Source organism: Oryctolagus cuniculus, chromosome 10 (assembly GCF_964237555.1).
Source record: "Oryctolagus cuniculus chromosome 10, mOryCun1.1, whole genome shotgun sequence".
NCBI classification, from domain to species: domain Eukaryota; kingdom Metazoa; phylum Chordata; class Mammalia; order Lagomorpha; family Leporidae; genus Oryctolagus; species Oryctolagus cuniculus.
In genome coordinates, this window is record NC_091441.1 from 45,386,211 (window position 1) to 45,410,366 (window position 24,156).

The 24,156-nt window shown below is 44.2% G+C and overlaps 1 protein-coding gene across 7 annotated transcripts in view; it reads left to right on the top strand.

Moving 5' to 3' along the window:
- Nucleotides 1-21,898, top strand: part of GAREM1 (GRB2 associated regulator of MAPK1 subtype 1) — a 247,930-nt gene extending 226,032 nt beyond the window's left edge. For 5 of the 7 annotated variants that reach the window (XM_008261187.4, XM_051852035.2, XM_051852036.2 and 2 more), the window contains 2 exons: nucleotides 15,166-15,332; nucleotides 16,689-21,898. In XM_008261187.4, the coding sequence (XP_008259409.1) occupies nucleotides 15,166-15,332; nucleotides 16,689-17,586 (1,065 nt within the window). In that variant the 3' untranslated portion in view covers nucleotides 17,587-21,898. The remainder of the gene's footprint in view (nucleotides 1-15,165; nucleotides 15,333-16,688) is intronic. The other 2 variants (XM_002713492.5, XM_051852034.2) reach the window with 1 other exon arrangement.
- Nucleotides 21,899-24,156: the final 2,258 nt, after the last annotated feature.

Consider the following 24,156-nt stretch of genomic DNA (forward strand, 5'->3'; position numbering starts at 1 on the left):
GCTATTGAAAGATAAGTAAGAACATCAATATCAAGCCGCCCAATCTTAACTGCTGCATCCCAGGGTCCAAATTAGCAGAAGCTGGAGTCAGGAACTGGAGCCTAAAAGAAAAGCTAAACTAAAAGAAAAACACTAGAGTTCAATTTGAAACTAAAAGCAAATCTCACAGGAGAAGAAAAGATTTTGGCCTCCACTCTAAGCTGTAATTTCTCATGGCGTAAGAGAATGTTTTTGGAGCATTCTAGTGTTTACAGAACTCTATAAACAAAGTTTTTTTTAATAAACACCTGAAATCATTTAATTTTCTTTTTTAAAAATTTAGGCATTTCAAATGAAGTCACATTTTTTGCTGGTTCAGTGACCATGAAATGAATTTTCCAATTTTAAGACGTGTGGGATCCAGAGAACATCAGAATGTTATATTTTACTTCAGCTTGTAGATATCAAAAGGAAACTTTAGGGGCCAGCACTATGGCATAGTGGATAAAGCCACTGCCTGCAGCAATGGCATCCCATATGCGCGCCAGTTTGAGTCCTAGCTGCTCCACTTCTGATCCAGCTCCCTACTAATGCACCTAGGAAAGCAATGGAAGAATGGCCCAGGTGCTTGGGCCCCTGTACCCACATAGGAAACCCAGAAGAAGCTCCTGGCTTCAGATCAGACCAGCTCTGGCTGTTGTTGCCATTTGGAAAATGAACCAGCAGATGGAAAATCTCACTCACTGTCTGGAACTCTGCTTTTCAAATAAATAAATCAATAAATACTTTTTTAAGAAAAGGGGGAGGAGACTTTAATGGGACATAAATTCAAGTGCTCCCACAGAATTAAGTATGAGTTCTTGGGGTGCTTGCAGTGGCCTGAGCCTGTAGGAGAGGAGCACCACGGCACTAACAGGTATCTTTCCTCATTGTTAAAAGTGGTGGGAAGCGGCCAGTGCTATGGTGTAGCAGGTTAAGCTGCCACCTGCAATGCTAGCACCCTATATGGCACTGGTTCATGTTCCAGCTGCTCCACTTCTGATCTAACTGCCTGCTGATGTGCCTGGGAAAGCAGCAGAAGATGGCCCAGATGCTTGGGACCCTGCACCCACCTGGGAGATCATGATGAACCTCCTGGCTCCAGTCTGGCCCAACCCTAGCCATTGTAGCCATTTGCAGAGTGAACCAGTGGATGGAAGATCTCTGTCTTTCCCTTTTTCTCCATTACTCAGCCTTTCAAATAAAATAAATATATCTTTAAAAAAGAAAAAGATGGTGGGTTCATGTGTGGCCAGCTGGACGTTATCTGGGAAGATGACAGCCCAGGTCACCAGGTCCTCATCTTTATTGGGTGCTGGGGCAGTGAAAGAGTCAGACAAAGGAAGGAAGCAAAGCCAGCAGATGACCAATGAATGGTCTCGGTAGCCCAGCTTTGTTAAGACCTAGAGGCGTGTGGTGGTACACAGCAGCCTGTTCCTTGTCTTTAGTTCTTCTGCCCCTCTCTTTTGGCTCCAGTGCCCTTCACTGTGACAAATGCTTGTGTTTTCCTCCAACAGAATTGTTTTTAAAGATTTATATGAAAGGCAGAAAGAGAGGGAGAATCAGAGAGAGAGAGAGAGAGAGCGAGCGAGCTAGCTTCAGTTCACTGGCTCATTCCCAAGAAGGTCACAACAGGAGGGCTGGGCCAGGCTGAAGCCTGGAGCCAGGTACTCCATTCGAGTCTCTGATGTGGGGGACAGGGACCCAAGTACCTTGGTCATCATCTGCTGCTTCCAAGGTGTATTAGCAGAAAGCTGGATCAGAAGCAGAGTAACTGGGGCTCAGAACCAGCACTCTGATATGGGATGTGAATGTCACAGGCAGCGATTTAATCCACCGCACCATTGTTGGCTGTGGATTCGTTCTGAGAGGAGGAGTGTGGAGTCACCACACAGACCCCGGGAGTCTGGTGAAAACAGGCTAAAGGCGAGCAGCTTGCAGACTCATTCATTTCAGTTGGTGCAGCAGCTTATATAGCTGAGGCAGCCAATCCGGTCAAGGGGCAGTTTATGCTGTAATCAATCACTGCCTGTTGCTAGGCAGGCTCCTTTGCCAGGTGGGTTCCGCTGCCATTTCCTGAGTAACCGATGCTTGCTCGCCTTCCCATTCCACCACACACAACATTCACTCCTCCCCAGCAGATTTTGCTGGCCTTTCTTTGTGTGAGAGTGAGAATAAATTGCTCCCCTTCAGTAATTAGGTGTGTCACGTTTCTCACGTGGTGCTGCAGCCCGGAGGTCATCCAGGCAGTGCTTGTCAGCCCTTTCCTACCTGAATCTTCAGCAGGGAAACGAGGCAGGGAGGCCAAACAGAAAATCCTCAGTGGCAGAGTAATCAGTGGAGCCCTGTTAAATTACCTTGTTAGAGTACCTTGTACTTGATGTGGCTGTCTAGAATTAAGCCCTTATTATCTCATATCTCTGTGATGCTTGTCTAGTACAGGTGTTTTGGTTTTGTTTTTTAAGAAAAACACTGTTTCTAGGAAACTATTTATCACAGGGAGGTTCCACAGGAAACTCAACAGTTGCAGGTTCAAGTGGCTGGAAGTAACAGCAGAGCCACTTGTATCCCCTAGAGCACACCCAGCTGAGCCCAGGCTGAGGGAGCATCTCTAGCTCCGTGAGTAGTGGTATTTTCACTTTTTAAAATTTTACAAGTGCCCCCAGATCAACATAGCCTGAGAGTCTCTCTTAAGTGGATTAACCTTATTGATTCATGCCTTAATTCTAAACACATCCTCTGTTGCCCAACACTGTGGGCCTCTATTCATCATTTTAATTCTCTAGGTATTGGCTGATATGTCTAAAATGTTTATCCAGATACTCTCTACAAGTGAAAATCTTCCAGAGCAATCATCTTTTGTTCCATTTTTTTAAAATGTCATTTTGGAGCATGGTGATGGAAAGACTTTTCATTGCATGAGTTTCTTTATTTTTTTTTAAACTTTTATTTAATGCATATAAATTTCCAAAGTACGACTTATGGATTACAATGGCTTCCCCCCCATACCGTCCCTCCCACCCACAACCCTCCCCTTTCTCACTCCCTCTCCCCTTCCATTCACATCAAGATTCATTTTTGATTATCTTAATATACAGAAGATCAGCTTAGTATACATTAAATATGGATTTCAACAGTTTGCTCCCACACAGAAACATAAAGTGAAAAATAATAGATGATTTTTTTAAATGATGATGAAATCAGAGCAGACCTATTGTCATGTTTAATCCCAGTGAGAGTCAAGTTGGGAATTGATAATTTCTTTTTTTTTTTTTTTACAGAGGATCAGTTTAGTATGCATTAAGTAAGGATTTCAACAGTTTGCACCCCCATAGAAACACAAAGTGAAATATATTGTTTGAGTACTCGTTATAGCATTAAATCTCAATGTACAGCACATTAAGGATAGAGATCCTACATGAGGAGTAAGTGCACAGTGACTCCTGTTGTTGACTTTACCAATTGACACTCCTGTCTATGGCATCAGTAATCTCCCTATGCTCCAGTCATGAGTTTCCAAGGCTATGGAAGCCCTCTGAGTTCTCCGACTCTTATCTTGTTTAGACAAGGTCATAGTCAAAGTGGAGGTTCTCTCCTCCCTTCAGAGAAAGGTACCTCCTTCTTTGAAGACCTGTTCTTTCCACTGGGATCTCACTCGCAGAGATCTTTTGCCAGAGTGTCTTGGCTTTCCATGCCTGAAATACTCTCATGAGCTTTTCAGCCAGCTCCGAATGCCTTTAGGGCTGATTCTGAGGCCAGAGTGCTATTTAGGACATCTGCCATTCTATGAGTCTGCTGAGTATCTCACTTCCCATGTTGGATCACTCTCCCCTTTATTTACTCCATCAGTTAGCGTTAGCAGGTACTAGACTTGTCTATGTGCTCCCTTTGACTCCCAGTCCCTTCACCATGACCAACTGTGAACTGAAACTGATCACCTGGAACAGTGAGATGGCATTGGTACATGCCACCTCGATGGGGTTGAATTGGAATCCCCTGGTATGCTTCCAACTCCACCACTTGGGGCAAGTCAGCCTGAGCATGTCCCAAATTATACATCTCTTCCCTCTCTCATTCCCACCACCATGTTCAACAGGGATCACATTTCAGTTAATTTTCAACACTTAAGAATAACTGTGCATCAATTACAGATCTAAACCAGTCATATTAAGTAGAACAGATAAAAAAACTACTAAGAGTGATAATGTATTTAGTTGTTCATTAACAGTCAGGGCTATGCTGATCAAGCCACCATTTCCCATAGTGTCCACCTCACTCCAACAGGTTTCCCTCTTGGTGTTCAGTCAGTCGTCACCGATCAGGGAGAACATATGGTATTTGTCCCTTTGGGACTGGCTTATTTCGCATGAGTTTCTTTAAACAAAGTTTGGCTCCTAGGCTTCTCTGGCCTGTGCAGTGAATTACAAATAGTTATCAAAAATACAGGGTCCCAACTCTTCTAAAACTCTTTGGGTAGCAGTAACCTCACCTGGTGACCCCAGGACCCAGTTATCACTGCCCTCCATCTGTCTTCAGTAACAGAAAAAAAGTGCATTCTCTCTTGGTTGGTTGTTGACTTGTACAGCAGTTCCTGAGGTCTGTGAGAAGAAAATCAAAGAAGAAACTCTATAGCTTGTGAGCCACTGGCTTAAACCAAGTTTTTACAGCTGTCTTGATGAGTGTGTTCGCTTTATGATTGACAGGGATGCCCCCATGGCTTATGAGAAATAGTGGAGGGATTGAGCTATAAGATAGAGTTAGTAGCATGTATTCATTGTTCTCTTCGGGAGAAAGGAGTCTGCCACACTGTGTAGTAGATCATTAGCCACGTGTGTTGTTCTCTCTGAGAGCCACACATGGAAGTGACTCCTCACTGTGCTACTCGGAAGCTTTGTACCTTGGGTAGAATATTTAGCCTCCCTCAGTGAGTTCCTGTGGGGATAATAACTTCTTCACTGCATTATTGTATTATACGAAGTACTTGGCACTTTTCCCTGGCGTTTAGTAAGCATTCAAAGTAAATAGTAGTGATCATTTAATGTAAGATAGATTCCAAATCAGGGCCAAGTAGAAAGTGATTTTTAGAGGGTTTTTCCCTCTTTAAGGAAGAGATGGTGACAGGAAGTTACCTTGTATAGGTACATCAGGTGGCAGATGGGGATGGGCATGTCCCTCTGGGCAGCTGGGTCAACAGAGTCAGCCATAGCACTAGACAGGACCAGTTATCTTCACATCCCAAAAGTGCTTGTGATAAGTTTCATCTTTCTAGGTCTCTACAATATTGCCAAAACAAAATACCCATTTCAAAAATGACAACATTTTGGCTGGCGCCATGGCTAACTAGGCTAATCTTCCGCCTACGGCGCCGGCACTCCAGATTCTAGTCCCAGTTGGGGTGCTGTTTCTGTCCTGGTTGCTCCTCTTCCAGTCCAGCTCTCTGCTGTGGCCTGGGAAGGCAGTGGAGGATGGCCCATGTGCTTGGGCCCTGAACCCGCATGGGAGACCAGGAGGAAGCACCTGGCTCCTGGCTTCGGATCGGCACAGCACGCCGGCTACAGCAGCCATTTGGGGGTGAACCAATGGAAGGAAGACCTTTCTCTCTGTCTCTCTCTCTCTCACTGTCTAACTCTGCCTGTCAAAAAAAAGACAACATTTTGTTAATGCCACTCTTTAAAATATGTACTTGATAAGATAGGTGTTATGTTGTAGTCCTAGCTATGGGAGCATCATAAACTTTCCCATCATCATAAGCCAAAAAAGAGCTTCAGAAATTCTGAATATCCTGTGTATCGCAGTATAACACAGAACCCTTGAATGGAGAAGAGAAGGGTTTTGAGGAATTATAGAATGCCTGGGAAAAGCCATGTGTGACTCCATGGCTACTGACAAGTGTCAAGAAACTAATATCCCCAAGCAAGCCTGTATAGAAATATCAAAGCTTGGGGCCTGCAGCTTGCTGCTGCTGGCATCCCACGTGGATACTGGAAGTCCCAGCTGCTCCATTTCTAATCCAGCTCCCTGATAATGTGCCTGGGAAAGCAGCAGAAGATGGCCTGAGGCTTGGGCCGCTGCTACCCACATTGGAAACTCAGAATTCCAAGTTCCTGACTTCAACCTGGCCCAGCCCTGGCCATTGCAGCCATTTGGAGAGTTAACCAGCAGATGGAGGTGTCTGTCTCTCTCTCTCTCTCTCTCTTTCTCTCTCTCTCTCTGTGTGTGTGTGTGTGTGTGTGTGTGTGTGTGTGTGTGTCTGCCTGCCTTTGCAATAAATTAAGTAAATCTTAAGAAACAAAAAAAGAAATGTCAAAGTTGAGACATTGCCTTCGGTAACACACAGTGCCCCCAGGCCCATAACCCTGGATATGGCCATACCACAAGGAACCCTGTTAAAATGTTTGTAAACTGGGGAAAGTGGCTATGAGAACTGATTTTACTCTGAATTTTTATTTTGTCTTTGGGTGTTTTCCCTCTATCAGATATTAATATTAGAAAATGCACTATAGGACAGGTTTTCTTAAATAAGACCTTAATATTCAAGTTTAGGTATTAAAGCAATTCATGTATGAGTGATTATTTGCTTTGCAAAATAACTGCTCCACCAAAAGATTTACTCAGGCTTCCACTAATGAGTGCAGTCTCCTGGGGCATTTGACATTTAATTCATTTTAATTACAACTTCTGAGGAGTACTCTGTAAGAAAACCATACCTACTTTCCCATTTGTTAAAAGGAGTAAGGACTAAATTATTATTGTGTTTTGGTGACTTTGAAATTAATTGCTTTCTGTTTCAAATAGGTTCTTTCTGAATGAAAGCCAAGAGGGTTTTTTTTTTCTTCTGTGTCCATCAAAACCCTCTGGGGTTAGCATGTTAATCAGATACCTATAATGTGCTGCTGGACAAGGCTTGTTTCTGCACGCTTGGGTATCGCTTGCATAAAATAGCATTAACCGGGCTGGTGCTGGTGCACAGCTGGTTAAACCACCACCTGTCATACCAGCATCCCCTTCAGAGTGCCAGTTTGAGTCCCAGCTGTTCCACTTCTGATCCACCTCCCTACTAATGTGCCTGGGAAAACAGCAGAAGATGACCCAAATGCTTGTGCCCCTACCACCTGTGTGGGAGACCCAGCTGGAGTTCCAGACTCATGGCTTCCGAATGGCGCAGTTGTAGCCATTTGGGGAATAAAACAGTAGATGGAAGATGACTCTCTCTCCCACTCTCTCTCTCTCTGTCTGGCTTTCAAATAAATAAAGTATCTTTTTTGAAAGTGGCATTCATAGGAAGGTTATCTGCTGTGTAAGTGTTATCTATCACACATTATACCCCTTCCCCAGGAAAGGGCCTTTTTCCTGTGCCCCCGTGGCATAGATGTTCGTCTGATTCCACTGGAGCACCCTAGAGTTTAAACAAGTACTTCTTTTCAGAGCCACTTGCCCTCTTCCCTCCTAGTGAGGGGCTCCCCCTGCCCCCCCTCCTTCTCTCGCCTGAGGCTTGAGTATTGGAGGCCATTCCAGAGAAAGGTCTATTTCACATCTTTATTGTCAATGTATAAAACTGGGAAAAAGAAACTTGTACATCTGAAAACGAGGATTTTGACTGTACGTCACATTTGCCCTTGTCTAATGAACCAAATAGAAGTTCATTTATTGTACTTTGTCATTGTAAAACTTTAATTCCTTTTTGGGTGAAAATATCTACTGATGGCTATATGACAGGGTTATGAACTCTTCATATAAAAGCCTCTTTATAAATAAGATTTCTTAAGGCTGTAATGATTTTGTTATCTGGGAGTAGGGAGTGTGGGAAGAAATGTAAAATACTGGGCAGAGAGCAGGCAGTGAAGGCAGTTACAAAGTTCAAGGAAGCGTGGTTACAAAACTTCTTTCTTTGGATTGCCAGCATTATCCGAAGTTTGGCTTTTTAGAAAGGAGAACTCATAATAAAGGTAAGTCCAGTTTTTATATCAAACTCCCCTACAGTGTATATATTTCCTGAGGTTGTGTCAGTACAGAAACAAAATGACCCAGACCCCACCTAAATATTCCAAAATCTTCTTTAGTGGTTGCTCACGATCGCAAGCCAGGTGGTCTTTGAGACAGGAGCTCCCCCGCTCTCCTTTGCCAACCCCATGCCTGTGCCAATAGATTTTAGACCATAAACTAAGGAAGGAAGTGGCCCTGTCAGCAGGTATCTCCAGATCAGTGCCTTATATATAAGTCTTGAGCAACTGCTGCTATGACATTGCCTTTTCTTTTTCCCCAGAAAGGAAATCTGAAGACTGTTGGGCAGACTGTGTCATAGTTAAGTGTTCGCTTATTTTTCTTAAACTGTCTCATTGGTCCAGTTATTAAAGGGGTGTGAAAGTGTGATTTCTTCCATAGAACCTGAGTAGGGAGTTCCTGGGCTTCAAGGGACAAAACCTTTCCAAGAAATGTTATCACATAAAAAGCTCCCATTCTTAGACTGTGCTGTTTCATAGAGGCTCAGTGTGTCTTTTATCTCTTGTATTTTTTAATCCCTACAAAGAATTAGGAAAAGCTTTAATAAGAGAAAGACATTAGTTCATAGGTAATAAATATAAAATCCTCTAATTGTATGTAGTTTTGATATTTTGTTCTACAAACATCGACATGTAACTATTTTTCAACCATGCAATTATGAGCTTTGTATGGTGAGCAAATTCTATGCATTGTTTCTAATATGTGGCTATTTAAAGAGAGGACCTTGTTTTCTATTTTACACAGGTTATTCTTCCTTCACCCTCTCTGATTCCTTTCTCATTAAACAGAGCAGTAGAGAGCAGAGAGGGAAAAAGGAAGCGTAAATGCCTACTCCAGGAGTCAGGAAAGCAAGTTGAATTTTCTGCATTGTATTCTGAAAGCCAAGAGAATAGTCCCATTTGGGATGCATTTAATTTTGACCAAAGATTGAGTTGGCTGACTGTCTTCACTTAGATACATGAAGCTCTCCAAAGTCATTTGCTGTGTCAGGTGTGTTTCCTCTTTGCCTTCACCATTGGAGCATAAGCTCCCCTTGGATACTTTTCTATCTTCCTGTGGCCAGCAAGGGCCTGGCCAAGACAGAGCAATGGGAAAATCTGAGTTTTCCATCCATCCTCCTAAGTGAAAAGGGAGAAACAGGACCACACGTCCATTTGCACTTGACCTCCAGGTTACATGCATGTGTGCAGACTCAAGCACACTTTCATGTGTCTCCCATGTTTTAAAGACAAAAATCAGGGTGCTCACTGTGGTGCAGTAGGTTAAAGCCCCCACCTGCAGCACTGGCATCCCACATGGGTGCCAGGTCAAGTCCTGGCTGCTCCACTTCCAATCAAGCTCCCTGCTGATGTGCCTGGGAAAGCAGCAGAAGATGGCCCAAGTGCTTGAACTCCTGCACCTATGTGGGAGACCCAGGAGAATCTCCTGGCTCCTGGCTCCTGGCTTCAGATAGACTCAGCTCCAGCCACTGGGGGGCAGGGAGCCAGCGGATAGAAGATACCTCTCTCTCTTTCTCTCTCTCCCCCCATCTCTACCTCTCTGTAACTCTGTCTTTCAAATAAATAAAATAAATCTTTAAAAAATAATAATTTTAAAATATGCATGCCTCCCTCAATCCAGTATCCTTTTCCCACAATTGCCCGTGTCCAGCCAATGTCCATAAGAGTGGTCTGCCCTCGCTGACTCTACTCTCACCTCCCACTATAGCTGCAATTTGCTCAAACCGACTTCCCACCCCCTCCCTTGACTGCAGCCTGGTTTGCTAAGCTCCCAGGGACCTGCTGTCCCATGGGTGCACCTCCTCAGCCCTTGGCTTGGCTTCCTGCGTCTCTTCTCCTTTACACCATCGTCCTCCACAGTCCCCCCTCCTCCAGCTTCTTAACCGTCACCTGGTCATGGCTGTGCTCCGTGAGCACCAAGCGGTCGCTTTTTTTTCTCCTTCTGTGTCTCTTCAGCCTTCCTTGCTACTCCTCTGCAATCTCAGTATTGCTGTAGCTTCAGTTTCTATCTGTAGACAGAAAACAGAGTTCAAGGAATAATGTCCAAACTGAACTCCGTGGTTTCCCCTGAGTGTCGTTCTTCCTTCCAGCCTTCCGGTTTCCCTCTGATAAACGGCACCAGTGTGTGTGGCATCATCCAAACTCCCAAACCTCAGCAGCACCTGCTGCATTTGGACACTCACAGTCCATTTTCCTCAGAACTTTCTCAGTAGAATTCCCTAGGAGTTTATTCTCCTCCTGCATGTCTTGAATAGACTCATGGTGCTCCCACATACGCTGGCACATGCCTCTGTCATTACACTTGCCAATGTGTAGCTTGCTTGTGTTTGTGTCTCACACACACATAACTAATTCCACAAGTGTCTTGATTTTGTATACTTAACACAAGCTCAGTGAGCCCACGATAAACACATGGATTAGATGAACAAATGAATAGCAAAATGGAATTAATATCATATGTAGAAAAAGGAAAAGGGCCATGTTCTTCAGATTCAGGAATAGTGGGAGTGGACGGTACCCATGACTTCAGTTCTCACTAGCAGGTGATTTTAGTGCGTTAAATGGCAGTCACTTGACTATGCCTCCCTCGGATTCTGACCTGTGAACCTGAGAAGAGAACTCACTGGCCGCCTTTTGATAAACCAGCTTTATACTAACTCTGGGTGCACAGTCTGCTACATGAGAACCAAGGAGAGTTGTACTGACGTGACGATAGTGGTCTTTCTGATTTGATAAGAATTGAATCACTGGCCACTTTGGAAAAGGCAAAGCTTCGTGAGGAGCAGGCAGGGGAGGGCTATGCTAGAAGTGGAGCAGATGCAGAGAAAAGCTGCGCACCAGGGAGCTGCTCCTAGAGCCAGGCCCTAGTGACAAATGGAGGCAGCCCTCCACGCTGTCACCTGAACCTGGGCTGTGCTCATTGACTGTATCCTAAACAGGAGGACTTTGGTGCCCGGAGGTTCTCTGTGAACACCCATGCATCCCATAGCCAGGCGTTGCCTACAGATAGGCAAAGATCACCCATAGTCTGTGTTGGATGGCAACGCCCACCTCATCACAGAAGGCCAGCCCCTTGGCTTAGTGCTGGAAGTTGCTTCCTGATCTTACAGGCAGCTGTTCCTCCTGGTGTTGCCAGTTAAAGTCCAGTCTGAAATGCTGCATTGGGAGTAAATAGGAGGGCTCCAGTCTACAGAGCTCGAAATGTTTCTTTTACATTCTCACGTTGGAATAGTGAATCCTCTGAGGATTGCTAACAAAGCCACAACTGTTCCTGGTCTGGAAGGAAGTCACTGTCATTTTCACTCTATTCTAAGTCAGAGTGGTGGAGGTGAAGGTGGACTTAATGCCGGCCTGTGTGCCAGGTCTGCAGGCAGCTTTTTTCCTCTAGATTGACACTAATAAAGGTATCACCAAAAACACTAACACCCAGCCAGATGAATTTTCAACAATTTCTGCATAAAATCACAAAAGGCAGTCTATGATCTGTGTTTAAAAATTACAGTACCTTTTTGTTGTATTCTTAGTGACATCTGTTAATCTCTGCCTGTCAATGCATGCGACATGTGCCAGAGGTGACAGATCCCCAAACTCTGCCTTCCATGTAACAATGCTGACAGCACCTACCACTTTAGCTCTCTAATTAAATATACATGCGGAGTAAGTGAGTGAAACAGTGTTCAGCAAAATTCAGAAACAGAGATGAGACCTAATGGCTGTGTGTGATGGACATGCACGTGGCATTCAGGGCTGGGCTGTAAGCAAGGGGTGTTTAGATAGAGGTGGGCAGTGGAAACCCCAGGTGGGAAAGCACAGGGTATGTGCAGGTGACACTGAACCCACTGCTTTAGATGGACCTGTGTCGTATAGAGAAGTAGGGGGAAATAATTGGAGAGGCCGACTGTAGGCCGGCCCTTATCCGGTAACCTTAGGGGGCCTGCTAGAGATGACAAAGTACGAACGTGATGAAAGCCACAGCTGAGGCTTTTGGAAGGGATGTGCTGAAAATGTGGCACTTATATGTGAAATTGAATATGAAGGAAAACTGGGAATGGTGTGACGGCTATCCAGGCTTGTAAATCGCCTTTTATTGTCAGATAAAATCCATTTAAAGCACAGCTACCTTCATCTTGGAATATAAATGTCTCATTTGAATCAAATCAAGAACCAAAGAAAAATGGGATGGCTACCGTTCTAGGGGAATATGAGACAGGAAAGAAGACAATAAACTATCACTCTCTATAACTTCCAAATCCCAGAACAAATGCGTTCTGCCAAGCCATAGAATTCTTCCCATGAAACTCAGGGAAATAAGACTTCCCTGGAGCAGTCACATTTGCAGCGATCAGAAGTGGAGCGGCTAGAACTCGAACTGGCGCTCCTATGATAGGGAAAGCAGTGATGCAGGCAACAGCTTAACCTGCTGTACCACAACACTAGCCCCCCGTGAACTTTCTGAAGCTCTCATGTTACAATTGACATCTCAGGTAAGCACTCCCTGATGAAATGTCACATTTCGTGACTAATTCCAGAATTGAGAAATTCTAAATTCAGCACTCTCCATGTTTTCCTCTCGTTCCAATCTAACCCATTATTAAGAAGTGACTGAGTATTTATTTAAAAAATTAAAAATCCAACTGGCAGCCTCCTCCTATTTTCTATGACTTCTGTTATGGAAGCCTCAAGAAAACCAAGCTCACCTGTGATACGGTCACAGCCATCTCTCCTAGGTTGTATAGATGTTTCCAAGAGGGAAAAGAAACACTCAGCTACTGTGCACATCACTAACAAGAAGGCAGAGGACACAATGGATATACTTCGTAACCACTATATTTTATTAGTGCCCCCAAAAGCCGGGGAGTGGGGAGATCCAGCCAGAAGTAAGGCCTCCTAAGAAGATCCCATAGAGTGCAAGATCCTGTTTCTGACCCAGCTCAAGGGTCCCCTCCTCTTTCTCCAAACCCTGCTTCCCACTATGTTTTCTTCCAGCAGTCACCTGCCACCGCCACCCCACACCCCAACACCACCACTGTAGAAGCTCAAAAGGGAGGAGCCCACCAGTGCGGGGGAAGAAATCGGCTTCTGTGAATGTTTTATTTAGCCTAAAGATCTTCTCCGGATTAAAAAACTCCCTCCTTGGCAACCCAGCAGCCTCTGTAGCAGGGCCATGGATTGTGCAGGTAGCCCCAGTGGGCCCCAGCCCCAAGAAGCTTTGCAGACTGCTTCATTTCACTTAGCATCAAGGCTTCCAGGCCACACGAGGTCATGTGGCTTTTGTTAATGGCTGGCTTTCTTTGGCAAGTGAATCAGGTGTGGAATACTGGTTGGAGGCCCAGTGTGCAGCCTGGGTAGCACAAAGATGCAACATTTAACACGTAAGTCCATTTCATGTTGTCTTGAGCAAACTCAGCAGCAAAGCTAAGGGGAGCTGCCTATTTCATTATGTTAGTTGCCCCACAACCGCTTGGAAAGAAAGGTATGGGAGGCAGAGGTGAAAAAATTGGTGGGAACATGTCCTAAAAGTAGGCGAGGGAATTTCAAAGCTCAGCACTTTTGATAGTCGCAATTGGCTCTAGTTGTGCTGGGGTGGTTTGGGTAGACTTAGCAGAACCAGGTATAAGCTGCCCCCTGCTGCCGGACACAAAGAAGTACATGCAGAGTATCTGTGATCGAAAACTGTTTTGAGACAGTGGGGAATGGGAAGCAAAGGGGGAAATGGCAGGCGGACTTCCCAAAACCGTGGACGTCACAGGTCATTTGCAGCTTTGCCAGTGTGAAGACAAAAAGAGGATGAGGGAGCTGGAAGCCGCTTCTACAGAAAATACTGGTGACTAGATCTGGGCAGCAGCCTCATTTCTTCACCTTCAACTTTGTTTCTCAAAGTAGGTTCCTAGGGCTATAGTATCATCGGGAGCTTGTTAGAAACACAGACTTCCCAGGCCCACCCTGAGTCCCCTAAATTAGGGTCTGTGTATTAACAAGATCCCTGGTGATTGCCATGCATATTTACATTTGAGAAGTAGTTTTTTTTTAAGATTTATTTATTTATTTGAAAGAGTTATAGAGAAAGGGAGAGAGAGAGAGAGAGAGAGAGAGAGAGAGATCTTCCCTCTACCAATTCACTCCCCCAGATAGCTACAACAGCCAGGACTAGGCCAGGTCAAATCCAGGAGCTTCATCCAGGTCTCCTACATGGGTAGCAGGAGCCCAAACACTTGAGCTATCTTCCGCTGCTTTTCCCAGGCCATTAGCTAAGAGCTGAACTGCAAGTGGGACAGCCAGTACAAGACCCGGCATCCACATAGGATGCTGGCATCATAGGCGTTGGCTTTACCCACTACGCCACAACGTTACAATGCCGACCCCCATTTGAGAAGATGTAAGCCTGTAAAAAGTCTGTGTTTCCCTAAGGTGTGGTCCAGCTGAATTCTGTTTTAACATTGAATAAACAACTCAACCTGAGAGTTGAATTCTCTATCAAGATCATGAACTCCTTATGTCCTTACTTTTTTAATACTTCCATTTTGTGTGGCATCACATTTCTGGCTGTATTCTGCCTCACTTGCTGTATTTCAGCAGCAACTAATGTTGGCCAAGAAGTTTCTTTCAAAATCAGCCTGGTCCCAGCAAGTACGTGACAGGCATCTGATTTGATCTCTGGCAGCCTCTGTGTTTAATTATCTTTCTTTATTCTTTTTTGAAGATTTATTTATTAATTTGAAAAGCAGAGTTAGTGACAGAGAGATCTTCTATCCACTGGCTCACTCCCCAAATGGCCACAATGGCTGGAGCTGGACCGGTCCAAAGCCAGGAACCAGGAACTTCTTCCAGGTCACCCAAGTGAGTGCAAGGGCCCAAGCACTTGGTCCATCCTCCGCTGCTTTCCCAGCCACATTAGCAGAGAGCTGGATTGGAAGTGGAGCACCCAGGACTTGAACCGGCACCTCTATGGGATCCTGGCATTGCAGGTGGCAGCTTTACCTGCTACACCATAATGGCAACCCCTAACCATCTGTCTCGTGAGCTCCTCCAGTCTTGTCTCTCCATTTCTTGACCCCTGACATCACTGTTTGAGAAGCCACTTTGCCTTACAGGGTCCAGCTGCGGTCCCCAGTCTGTTGCTAACCTGAAGTATTCTTTTTTGCCCCAGGTCAGGGAAGAATGCCGGCTCCTGAACGCCCCACCTGTTCCGCCCCGAAGTGCAAAGCCTTTGTCCACGAGCCCCTCCGTCCCTCCTCGCACGGTCAAGCCAGCGCGGCCGCAGACTCGCTCTCCCAGCCCCACTTTGTCCTACTACTCTTCGGGGCTGCACAACATGTAAGTCCTGCTGCGGGGCCCTCTGCAACCTGAGCTCCTCCGCCAGCCCACAGGTTCTGGAGACTCTTTCCAAGGTAGCCCACACCTGGCAGGGTGGCCAGAGAGGAAATTTTTTTTTTTTTTTAGTGATTTTGCCAGAAGAGCATGATGAGTTGGTTTTTTCAGTTGAAAGGGAAGGACCAGTGTCCTGGGAAGAAAGGGTGCACCAAGGATCTGAGAAATTCAGTGGTGACCGCCAAATGGAAACAGCCTTTGGACTGCCCTTATTCCTCACGAGCCAGCATCCCGTTCTTTCCACCCTGACTTTGCCACAAGCAGGTGGCACCCTCAGCCAGCACTAGGGCTCCCTTGGCTCTCCACTCAGGATTTCCCTTCTCGACCACAGCTGGGGAGTTGTGCCCTCCTCTGGACCCTTCTAGTGCTCTGAGCACCTTCTTTTGCAACACCTTCCATTGTTAGCAAATGCCAGTATTTTTTTTTAAAAGAAATCTTTCATATTTATCAAGTTAAAATCTATCTCCATGTAACTTTCCATGCTTTCTTCTGTCTAGAGAATCGGATAGGTCCACCCCACTTCTCTTGGTCAGCCCCTGAGGCTGCGAAGCCAGCTTCAATGCACGTCTTTCTCTTCCAAAAGAAGCAGTTTCCGTTGCATAGGCTGTTGCCTCTGAGGCCACTGCCTGCTCCCTCAGCCCAACACCCACCTCTCAGCACACTCTGGTTCACCATCTCTCTTCCAGCACAGCCCCAGAGCTGACTGAGTGCCCCACCCCACGTGTGCTCTTTACAGTTTAAAGTAGCTCTCTTTGTAGGTGTTCTTGGTTCTCTGGCTATTTGAATCCTTCAGCTACTGCCTCTGAGTGCTAGAGAAACCAGGCATTTATCTTCCTATTTCAGACCTGTGGGTGGAGGTAGTGGTGACGTCACACAAGGATGACAAGCATGAGACAGCCATTCACCACTCTTTGACTCCTCCTTTGTGCATGGCAGGCATCACTAATCAATCTTGAGACCTGTTGGCACAATGCCAAACAGGACTTCAGAATTTTTCTCACTGTGAAGATACGGGCACCCACTAATAATGACTTGCTTTTAGCTGTCTCATTTCTGTCTCTTCTATAGTGTTTTAAGTCATTAGGCACAAATTCATAATTGTTCATGTATTTTAATAAATATTGTTTCTTAGAAACTCAATGAGGTTAGCAGGTGCTTTATTGAATAATTTAAGCTATTATACTTTTTCCTGTCTTTTTATGCTTGGAGGTAGCATCTGTTGATAAGAGAAGATGTGAGATTTGACTTGTTTTGCCTATGCTGTGTGATTTCCACTGATTTCCCTTTCTGATTCCTTTCAAGCAGCGTTACTAAAAGTGACACAAGTCCTTCTGAAAGTGCTCCCGTTTCCTGTTATCCATGCAGCCGAGGGAAAACAGATTCTGTGGACCTCAAGTCCCCGTTCGGAAGTCCTTCTGCGGAACCGTTGTCCTCCAGGCTCTCGTGGCCTAACCACTATTCGGGAGCATCCGAGAGCCAGACCCGGAGCGACTTCCTGCTGGATCCGAGCAGGAGTTACAGTTACCCTCGACAGAAGACGCCAGGCACACCAAAGAGAAACTGCCCAGCACCCTTTGACTTCGACGGCTGTGAGCCCCTGAGCAGCCCTCCTGGCTCGGTCACGGCAGAATTCAGTAGCAGCGTCTCCGGTTGTCCCAAGTCAGCCAGCTACTCCCTGGAGAGCACGGATGAGGGCACTGTCCCGGCTGGCATGACAAAGCAGAGCGTCTCATGCCCTGCGTTGCCCCCCAGGGCTCCAAAACCAGTGGAAGAGAAAGCAGCCTCGGAAACATCTCCTCTGCCTCTGAAAATTGATGGTGCTGAGGAAGACCCCGAGCTGGGGTCGCCAGACCTCTCTGAGGACCAGTATTTTGTTAAAAAGGGCGTGCAGGACATCTTCTCCGTCTCCTACCCTTTCTCGTCTCCGCTGCACCTCCAGCTGGCCCCCAGGTCCTGTGGGGACGGCTCCCCATGGCAGCCACCTGCCGATCTGTCGGGACTCTCTGTAGAAGAAGTGTCCAAGTCCCTAAGGTTTATTGGTTTGTCTGAAGACGTCATATCATTCTTCGTTACCGAAAAGATTGATGGGAATTTGCTTGTTCAACTAACAGAAGAGATCCTCTCAGAGGATTTCAAACTGAGCAAACTGCAGGTGAAGAAGATAATGCAGTTCATTAATGGCTGGAGGCCCAAAATATAGCCAAATACCCCCCAGCTAGCCCAGAGCAGAACTGCTCGCTGCACGTGCTGCCAGGGCTGAGCTGGGCACAGTTTCATGTTTTTGCACTACAAACCTTCTCTGTAAATAAGGATGAGAGAAACTTACTATGCAGATTACATTTTTGAATGGTGAGCAGGCTATTTTGTACATCAATAAAAATGCTGTACAGAACACTTAGAGGTGTGCCTTGTACGTCACTCAACACTCAGCAGCTGCTAGAAGGAGAAAAAGGCGTGTTCAGAGAAATCACTGTTCCCCAAGTAGGTTTATGTGAGAAGGTATGATATTTATCACAAAATAGCCAAAGCTGAAAGACATGAAAATCTTTAAAAAAAAAAAAAAAAAAAAAAACACTTCTGAACAACAATTCCCTTTCTTGGAGGGAGTTGACTTTAGACAATTAACTGTATATTCTGTGTTCTGTCATTTGGATTGCTTAATGCTAGTTGTTTTACTCTTGTGCCTGAAAATGTTCGCAATATGAAATGACACTTTAATGTTACATGCTTGGTGGGGATCTTTTTACCAAATGGCATTTTGGCAAAAGTCTTGTGTTGATAGAGGATATATCAACTCGTTTCTAAGGATGTCCTTAGAAATACAAGTCAGTCATGACCACAGTGATTTATCTGTAACCATTGCTGTATTAGGCAGAGAAGAAACAAAATATGCGTGTATGTCTGTATCTACAAGTATAGGTACACAATATACACATGTATGTAAACTGAATTTTGAATCTGATATTTTTAGATAACATGCGTTCACTTTCATTTATCCATTGAGGTAGGGGACCATTGGCTAAGTCGATTCTCTTAGGAATAGTGGACAGGATGATTCAAAGATTCTCAGAATCCAGTCACATGAAAACTTTCCTCTCATCATGGAAAACTTGCAACAAATCAGGGAAGGGTCTGTACTGAAGAATAAGTCTGTCAGCCCATTGTCTGGCTGGGTTTTTTGCATATCTACTTCCATGCTAATGTCCGGGGAAATGACAGTTTCTGGTGAATGAAAATTCTCAAGTTGAAGGGTCTTCGCCCTCTGTCTGATGGTGAAAGCACTGAGTACGTCAGGTATCCTCAGCATGCTTCATGCTCTAGGAAGACTCAGAAATCGGATGTACCATCGTTTACTGCTGTGTGTGCTGCATATGTGGAATACTTTTAAACATACAAATAAGAGTGTTTATTTTATAAACCTTGTCTTTCCTCTCTTCCAAAGAAAACACATTATGATTAGCATTCCGAGAATCCCAGGACATTGATCTGAGAATTTTTTTGCTAAATGTGATCAAATAGTCTAAAATATCATGGTATCATCAGCATTCCTGACTCCCTTAAGGGATATAAATCTTAGAAGAGTTTTAGTTCTCTGAGCAAGCTGTCGTCCAGACAGCCCTACTTCCTGTGAAAAGTCTGTCCCTGGATTCTGGACGTACAGACCTGTGACCAAGGTGCAAACTGTGGCCTTTTGGATGAGATCAATAAGCCAACAAGGTGTTAGCATCACATGCAAGATTGGGTCATATTGTATTATCTCCTCTTCCTGCTCACCAGTCTAGTTTTGTTAGACCTGTGGACTATGTCTCTTAATTCTTGGCACTAGAAAGATATTTTTTAATCCATCTACTGGCTTAGAGTGCAAGCAAATTGATACCTATTCTAATTTTCCATCTTAGATCTCCTTTTCTTAAAAAAGTGTTTATTTTCTTCTAATATGTCTCCCAAAATGTAGAGGTTTTGCTCAAGGTAAAAATAGTACCCTGTAAAACTGTCAAACAGGAGCACCTCCTAAGTAACTGACAGATCTATGAAGAGGTTTCCAGTACTGCACGCCACACAACAGGGGACCAATCAGACCTTCATGTTTTCAAAAGCATCCCTCCATGAGAGGGAAAGAGGTAACCTCTCAGGACTTCCCTTTAAAATGAAAACAGATAAGATACAGTTGAAAAGCTTTGCATTTTTGTTGGCTGAATGCATTCTAAAACACTTGGACATGATTCTAATACTCGGGAGGAAGAAAATGAGTTGGTATGGGATTCCCAGGATGGTTACCCACTATAGTCAGCTGACTCCTTTCATCTTTTCTCCTTTGCAAAGACTTTACACAAACAACAGTGGTTTTCTTTCTGTCCATTTGTTGTAGTCCTGGCATATTTATGCCAAGTTGGCATTGATTGACAATTCAGAGACTCTTTGAAGGCAAGGATCGTGGTCTTTGATTCACTTGTGCAACAACATTGGTTGAGCACCTTTTGTGTGCCAGATACTCCCCTGGTATCACATGGCAATTCTGAAAACAAGACCCAGCCCCTTTCCTCTCCGAGCTTATATTGTTTATATTTAAAAATCACAGTTGCTGAGACTGTGTGTGTGGGGGTAAGACAGGCATGAAATCCTCTGGGCAGCTGGAGGTATGGAGACTTAAGTGTGTGCTGTCTTTAAAGAGCCCGCAGTTGGAAGAAGTGGCAGCCTCTGTTACGGGCTACAAAATAAAAACCCCAAGACCAAGGCCATTAAAACTTGGAATCTGTTGGAGACAGAAGGTACCTGTGTCTCTCATTATTGTTTTTCTGACTTGGAATTTGTCTAATTGTAATAAATACCTTCTGGCATCTCCCAAGGTGCACATCAGTGTAATCGCCACTGCTGAGCTGGGCTCCTGTCTGAGGAAGACCTTGACTAGACAAAGGCATTCAGAGCCCCGAGGGAATCATGACAAGACGTGCAGCAGTTCTTGGTTCTTCCCTTCTGAGAGCTGTGATTTTGCGGTGAAAAGCGATGTGCAGAGATCCCCACAAGCAGAGCCTTTGCTAACCAACCAGGTCAAGCTGACTGCACCTCCTTCTGGCAATTTCCCTGCCATTGGAACAGTGACCACGGTGCTTGGGGGCAGTGTCTGTCTAAACAGGACCTTTTGGGTGTCCATAAAATCATGGCTAAAATCATCATATCCCCATAAGAAAAGAAAATCAGCAATAAACCAAGCCAAGCAGCTAAAATGCAAAATGTGGACCTGACTTGCTGGGAGGGAGAAGTCAAACAATCAGATCAGTTCCGTCTCAGACTCTTGTAAACACCTCCAAGTTCTCTCTTCTGTAAGTTGAGCCGCTCAGCTTTATGAACTGTGAAATGTACACTTATACTCTTTCTACCCACATAGACTGTTCCAAGTTTATGAAGTCGAATGAACTTCCCATTCAGCTAAGTGGCGATGTTTATTCTTGTCTCCTATAGAAATACAGCAATCTTGTGGGATTATGACAGTCCATTCCAACTGTTCCCAGACACACACATGAACAGCTTCCACTCACATTCCAGAACCACCTGCACATAATCCATACAGCTCCCGGAGAAATTTAGGGAGTGGGTGTGGAATAGAAGGTCCTCCATTTTCCAGAAATTTTGTATAATGTCACTACTCATCCTGCCTAACTATGTATATGATTAATGTTTTGAATAAAAAACTAGAAAAAATAATTCTTGAAGGAACCTAGGAAACCCTTCAGAGCAAATTTTAATTTCAATCTTCTGTGAAACTCTTCTGTTGGATACACAAGGCTATCAGAAACATCATTCTATCAATTTCTACTATTTTTCTAGTAACCTAAAGGCTGCTAAGGCAAGAGTAAGCAGTTCAGAATGCAAATGATGGGAAGGAGGACTTTCCTCCCTTGGGGTTGTAATATTGGGGTTATAAAAGGATTCTTATGGCCTCATCATGCTCAAATCACATCATTTAGTCTTCGAAGCTTGGTGTTTTAAAATATGTCTCATTATGATAGCCAGAAATAAGAAGTAAATGTGATTTCAGTTAAACTTATATATAAATATCTTCTGTAATTTTGCTGCTCTAATTTTTAGCCTATGAATTTTGTAATAGAGCTTATCAAATTGCGGATTTCCTTTGTTTACAATCTCATGTAGTAGGGCTCAGATAATTTCTTAGCTATGAACCTTTTCTCCCATTTTCATATTAAGTTCCATTTAAAATATTGTTTAAGCCTCAAAATTGAGCTCAATTAAGAATTTGGGTTTTTTTTTTTTCCTTAACTCAGATGAATCTGGCGTATTCTTTGAAAGTATTTTGTAACTGCCTCTCCAGTGACTTTGCTTGGAAAACTTAGATTGTTAACTACAAGTTAACAGTTGCATTACTTCCCAGGCATTATCTAATGGGCCCAATGTGTACCTCAAGATAAACACAGTATATTATATCTAAGAAAATTCGTTGTCTGTTGATTTAAATGGTTCTGAAATGTCTATAAATAAATAAATGTTCAAAGTTGCCTTGCAGTTGTTCCTTAGTGAGTCAGGCCTGGGGCAGAGTTTCCTGGGGCTCTGTTCATCCTCAGTAAGGAGTGGGGAATGTGTATGAGGGACTCCTGCTACTGCAGACCCATTCTGGATTAGGAGATTGAAGATTACAGCTATTGCACATAGTCAGAAGAACTTGATAACTAGGCAACTGATGGAGTTCACAGGTCATCTGGTACCTGTGTGGTTAGAAGATAGAGAAGACAAAGAGAAATGGAAACAGTGAGCTTTAAAAACAAAGACACACATAACATGTTAGGAGGGGCAGGGAGCAGGCAATACAAATTCCTTCTCTCTTTGGCTTCCATTTGGTTAAATGAATCTATTTGCAACAATGAGTAGAAGTGGATGAGAGCACTGGAGAAAAGTCACAAGCAGTCAGCAAGCCGCAGCATCCACCAATATGTTTAGAGAAGCTGGGGAATAGATACTGGTTAGGAGAGTTTATATAGCATGAAATAGCTACCCAACGTTGGGTGCCCTAGACTCTCCTGTTACTAGACTCAAAGCATTACCAAAGCATCCATTCTATCTTAGACTTAAGGCTTCTATTCCCTGTTTCACGGGGATAAAACCTGTGACTAAACCCATGCATGGCCACCATCCTGGATTCTAATGGTGTGAAAGGAACTATAGGCTTGACATAGGTTGGCAAAAACGGCCAAGGATCTACCTCAAGGTCCTAGGAGTATTTAGATCAGTCATACACAAGGGCATTTGACTGTTCCAACTGAATAAAGCAAAATAAATTTGAGTTTGAAAATTTGGGGTGGAATCAAATGCCCTCAAATTCCTGCATATCTGAGATTAGAAAATGTCTTGAAAATAGTAATAATGATGGGGGCCAGGACTGTGGCATGGAGAGTAAAGCTGCCAACAGCATCCCACTTGGGTACAAGTTCAATTCCTGACTGCTCCACTTCCTATCCAGCCCCCTGCTAATGTGCCTGTGAAAGGTGGCCCAAGTGCTTGGGCCTCTGCACACACGTGGGAGACCAGGAAGAAGCTCCTGGCTCCTGGCTTCAGCCTGGCCATTGCGGCCACTTAGGGAGTCAGTCAGCAGATGGAAGACCTCTCTCTGGCTCTCCCTCTCTCTCTCTAGCTCTGACTTTCAAATAAATCAAATTGGGGGTAGGGAAGACAATAAGTAATGAGTAAATACTTAATTTCGATGAAATGAATTTTCCCTTAGAATGCCTCCCACCACTACCACAAATACCTCAGTCCCTTCTTGCTTCACTAACTGGTGCATCCTTCAGGATTTACCAGCTGTCATCCCCAAGCTCATTAGGTTCCACTCCCTTGTGCTGCCACAGCTCCCTGTGTGTGACTTATCTGTTCCTTTGTAAGCTGTCAGTGACTTGGTTTCAGGGCATGTCTTCACTGTTCTGTCTTCAAAAGCACAGGCTTCTTTTGAGTCTATTGAATGACACATGAAAGCCATTACATTGCAAATGGTGGCCAGTCCCTGCCACCAACTTTATGATGGCAGCCGCATGGTATCAGAGTGCAGTAAGGACAGATGAGTGACATCACTGGAGCCTAGTATCAGCATAAAATATCTGAATAGCCTGAAAAAGAAGATGCAGACTTGTTCAGAGATCTCAGGTTGAGTTTGTATCATTGGCTAATGAGTAAATTTTTCTTGCAGTTTATTTAAGGCAGTGACTTCCATTTTTTGCTGGATATAAAATGAACCAAAAATATCAGTGTGTCCCTGTAAACTGACTGAACTATTAGCCCTTAAGGACAAAGGCAATCGAAAAGTAGTAGATATGATTGATTTACGATAAGAAGGATTTCAGAGCTAGAGGCATTGATGCCTAAAGATAAGAAATACAGATTCGGTGTCCTCAGAACTATGCCTGTCCAGGGAACATGTTGCAAGGCATTGCAAATACGACCTTGAGACAGATAATACAAGTTTAGGTCTAGAGCAAAACTTGGGAATGATCTGACCCATCTTCTTCACTTCATAGGAATAAAATCTTCAGAAGGTAAATGACCCTACCCAGACATATTTGGGTTGGGGTAGAACCAAGGCTAAAATAAAATCTGATTCCCTATTTTATATTCATTCCATTACAGCAGTCTCCTAATTTTCTAGATCTTTGAGTTTCAAAAATAACTTTTAATATTTTTATAGTGCATGAAATGCTCTACCCCAGTCCTCCAACTTCTGAAGCTAAAATCCAGGAAATAATCCTCAATTGATAACCCCTAGTCAGTG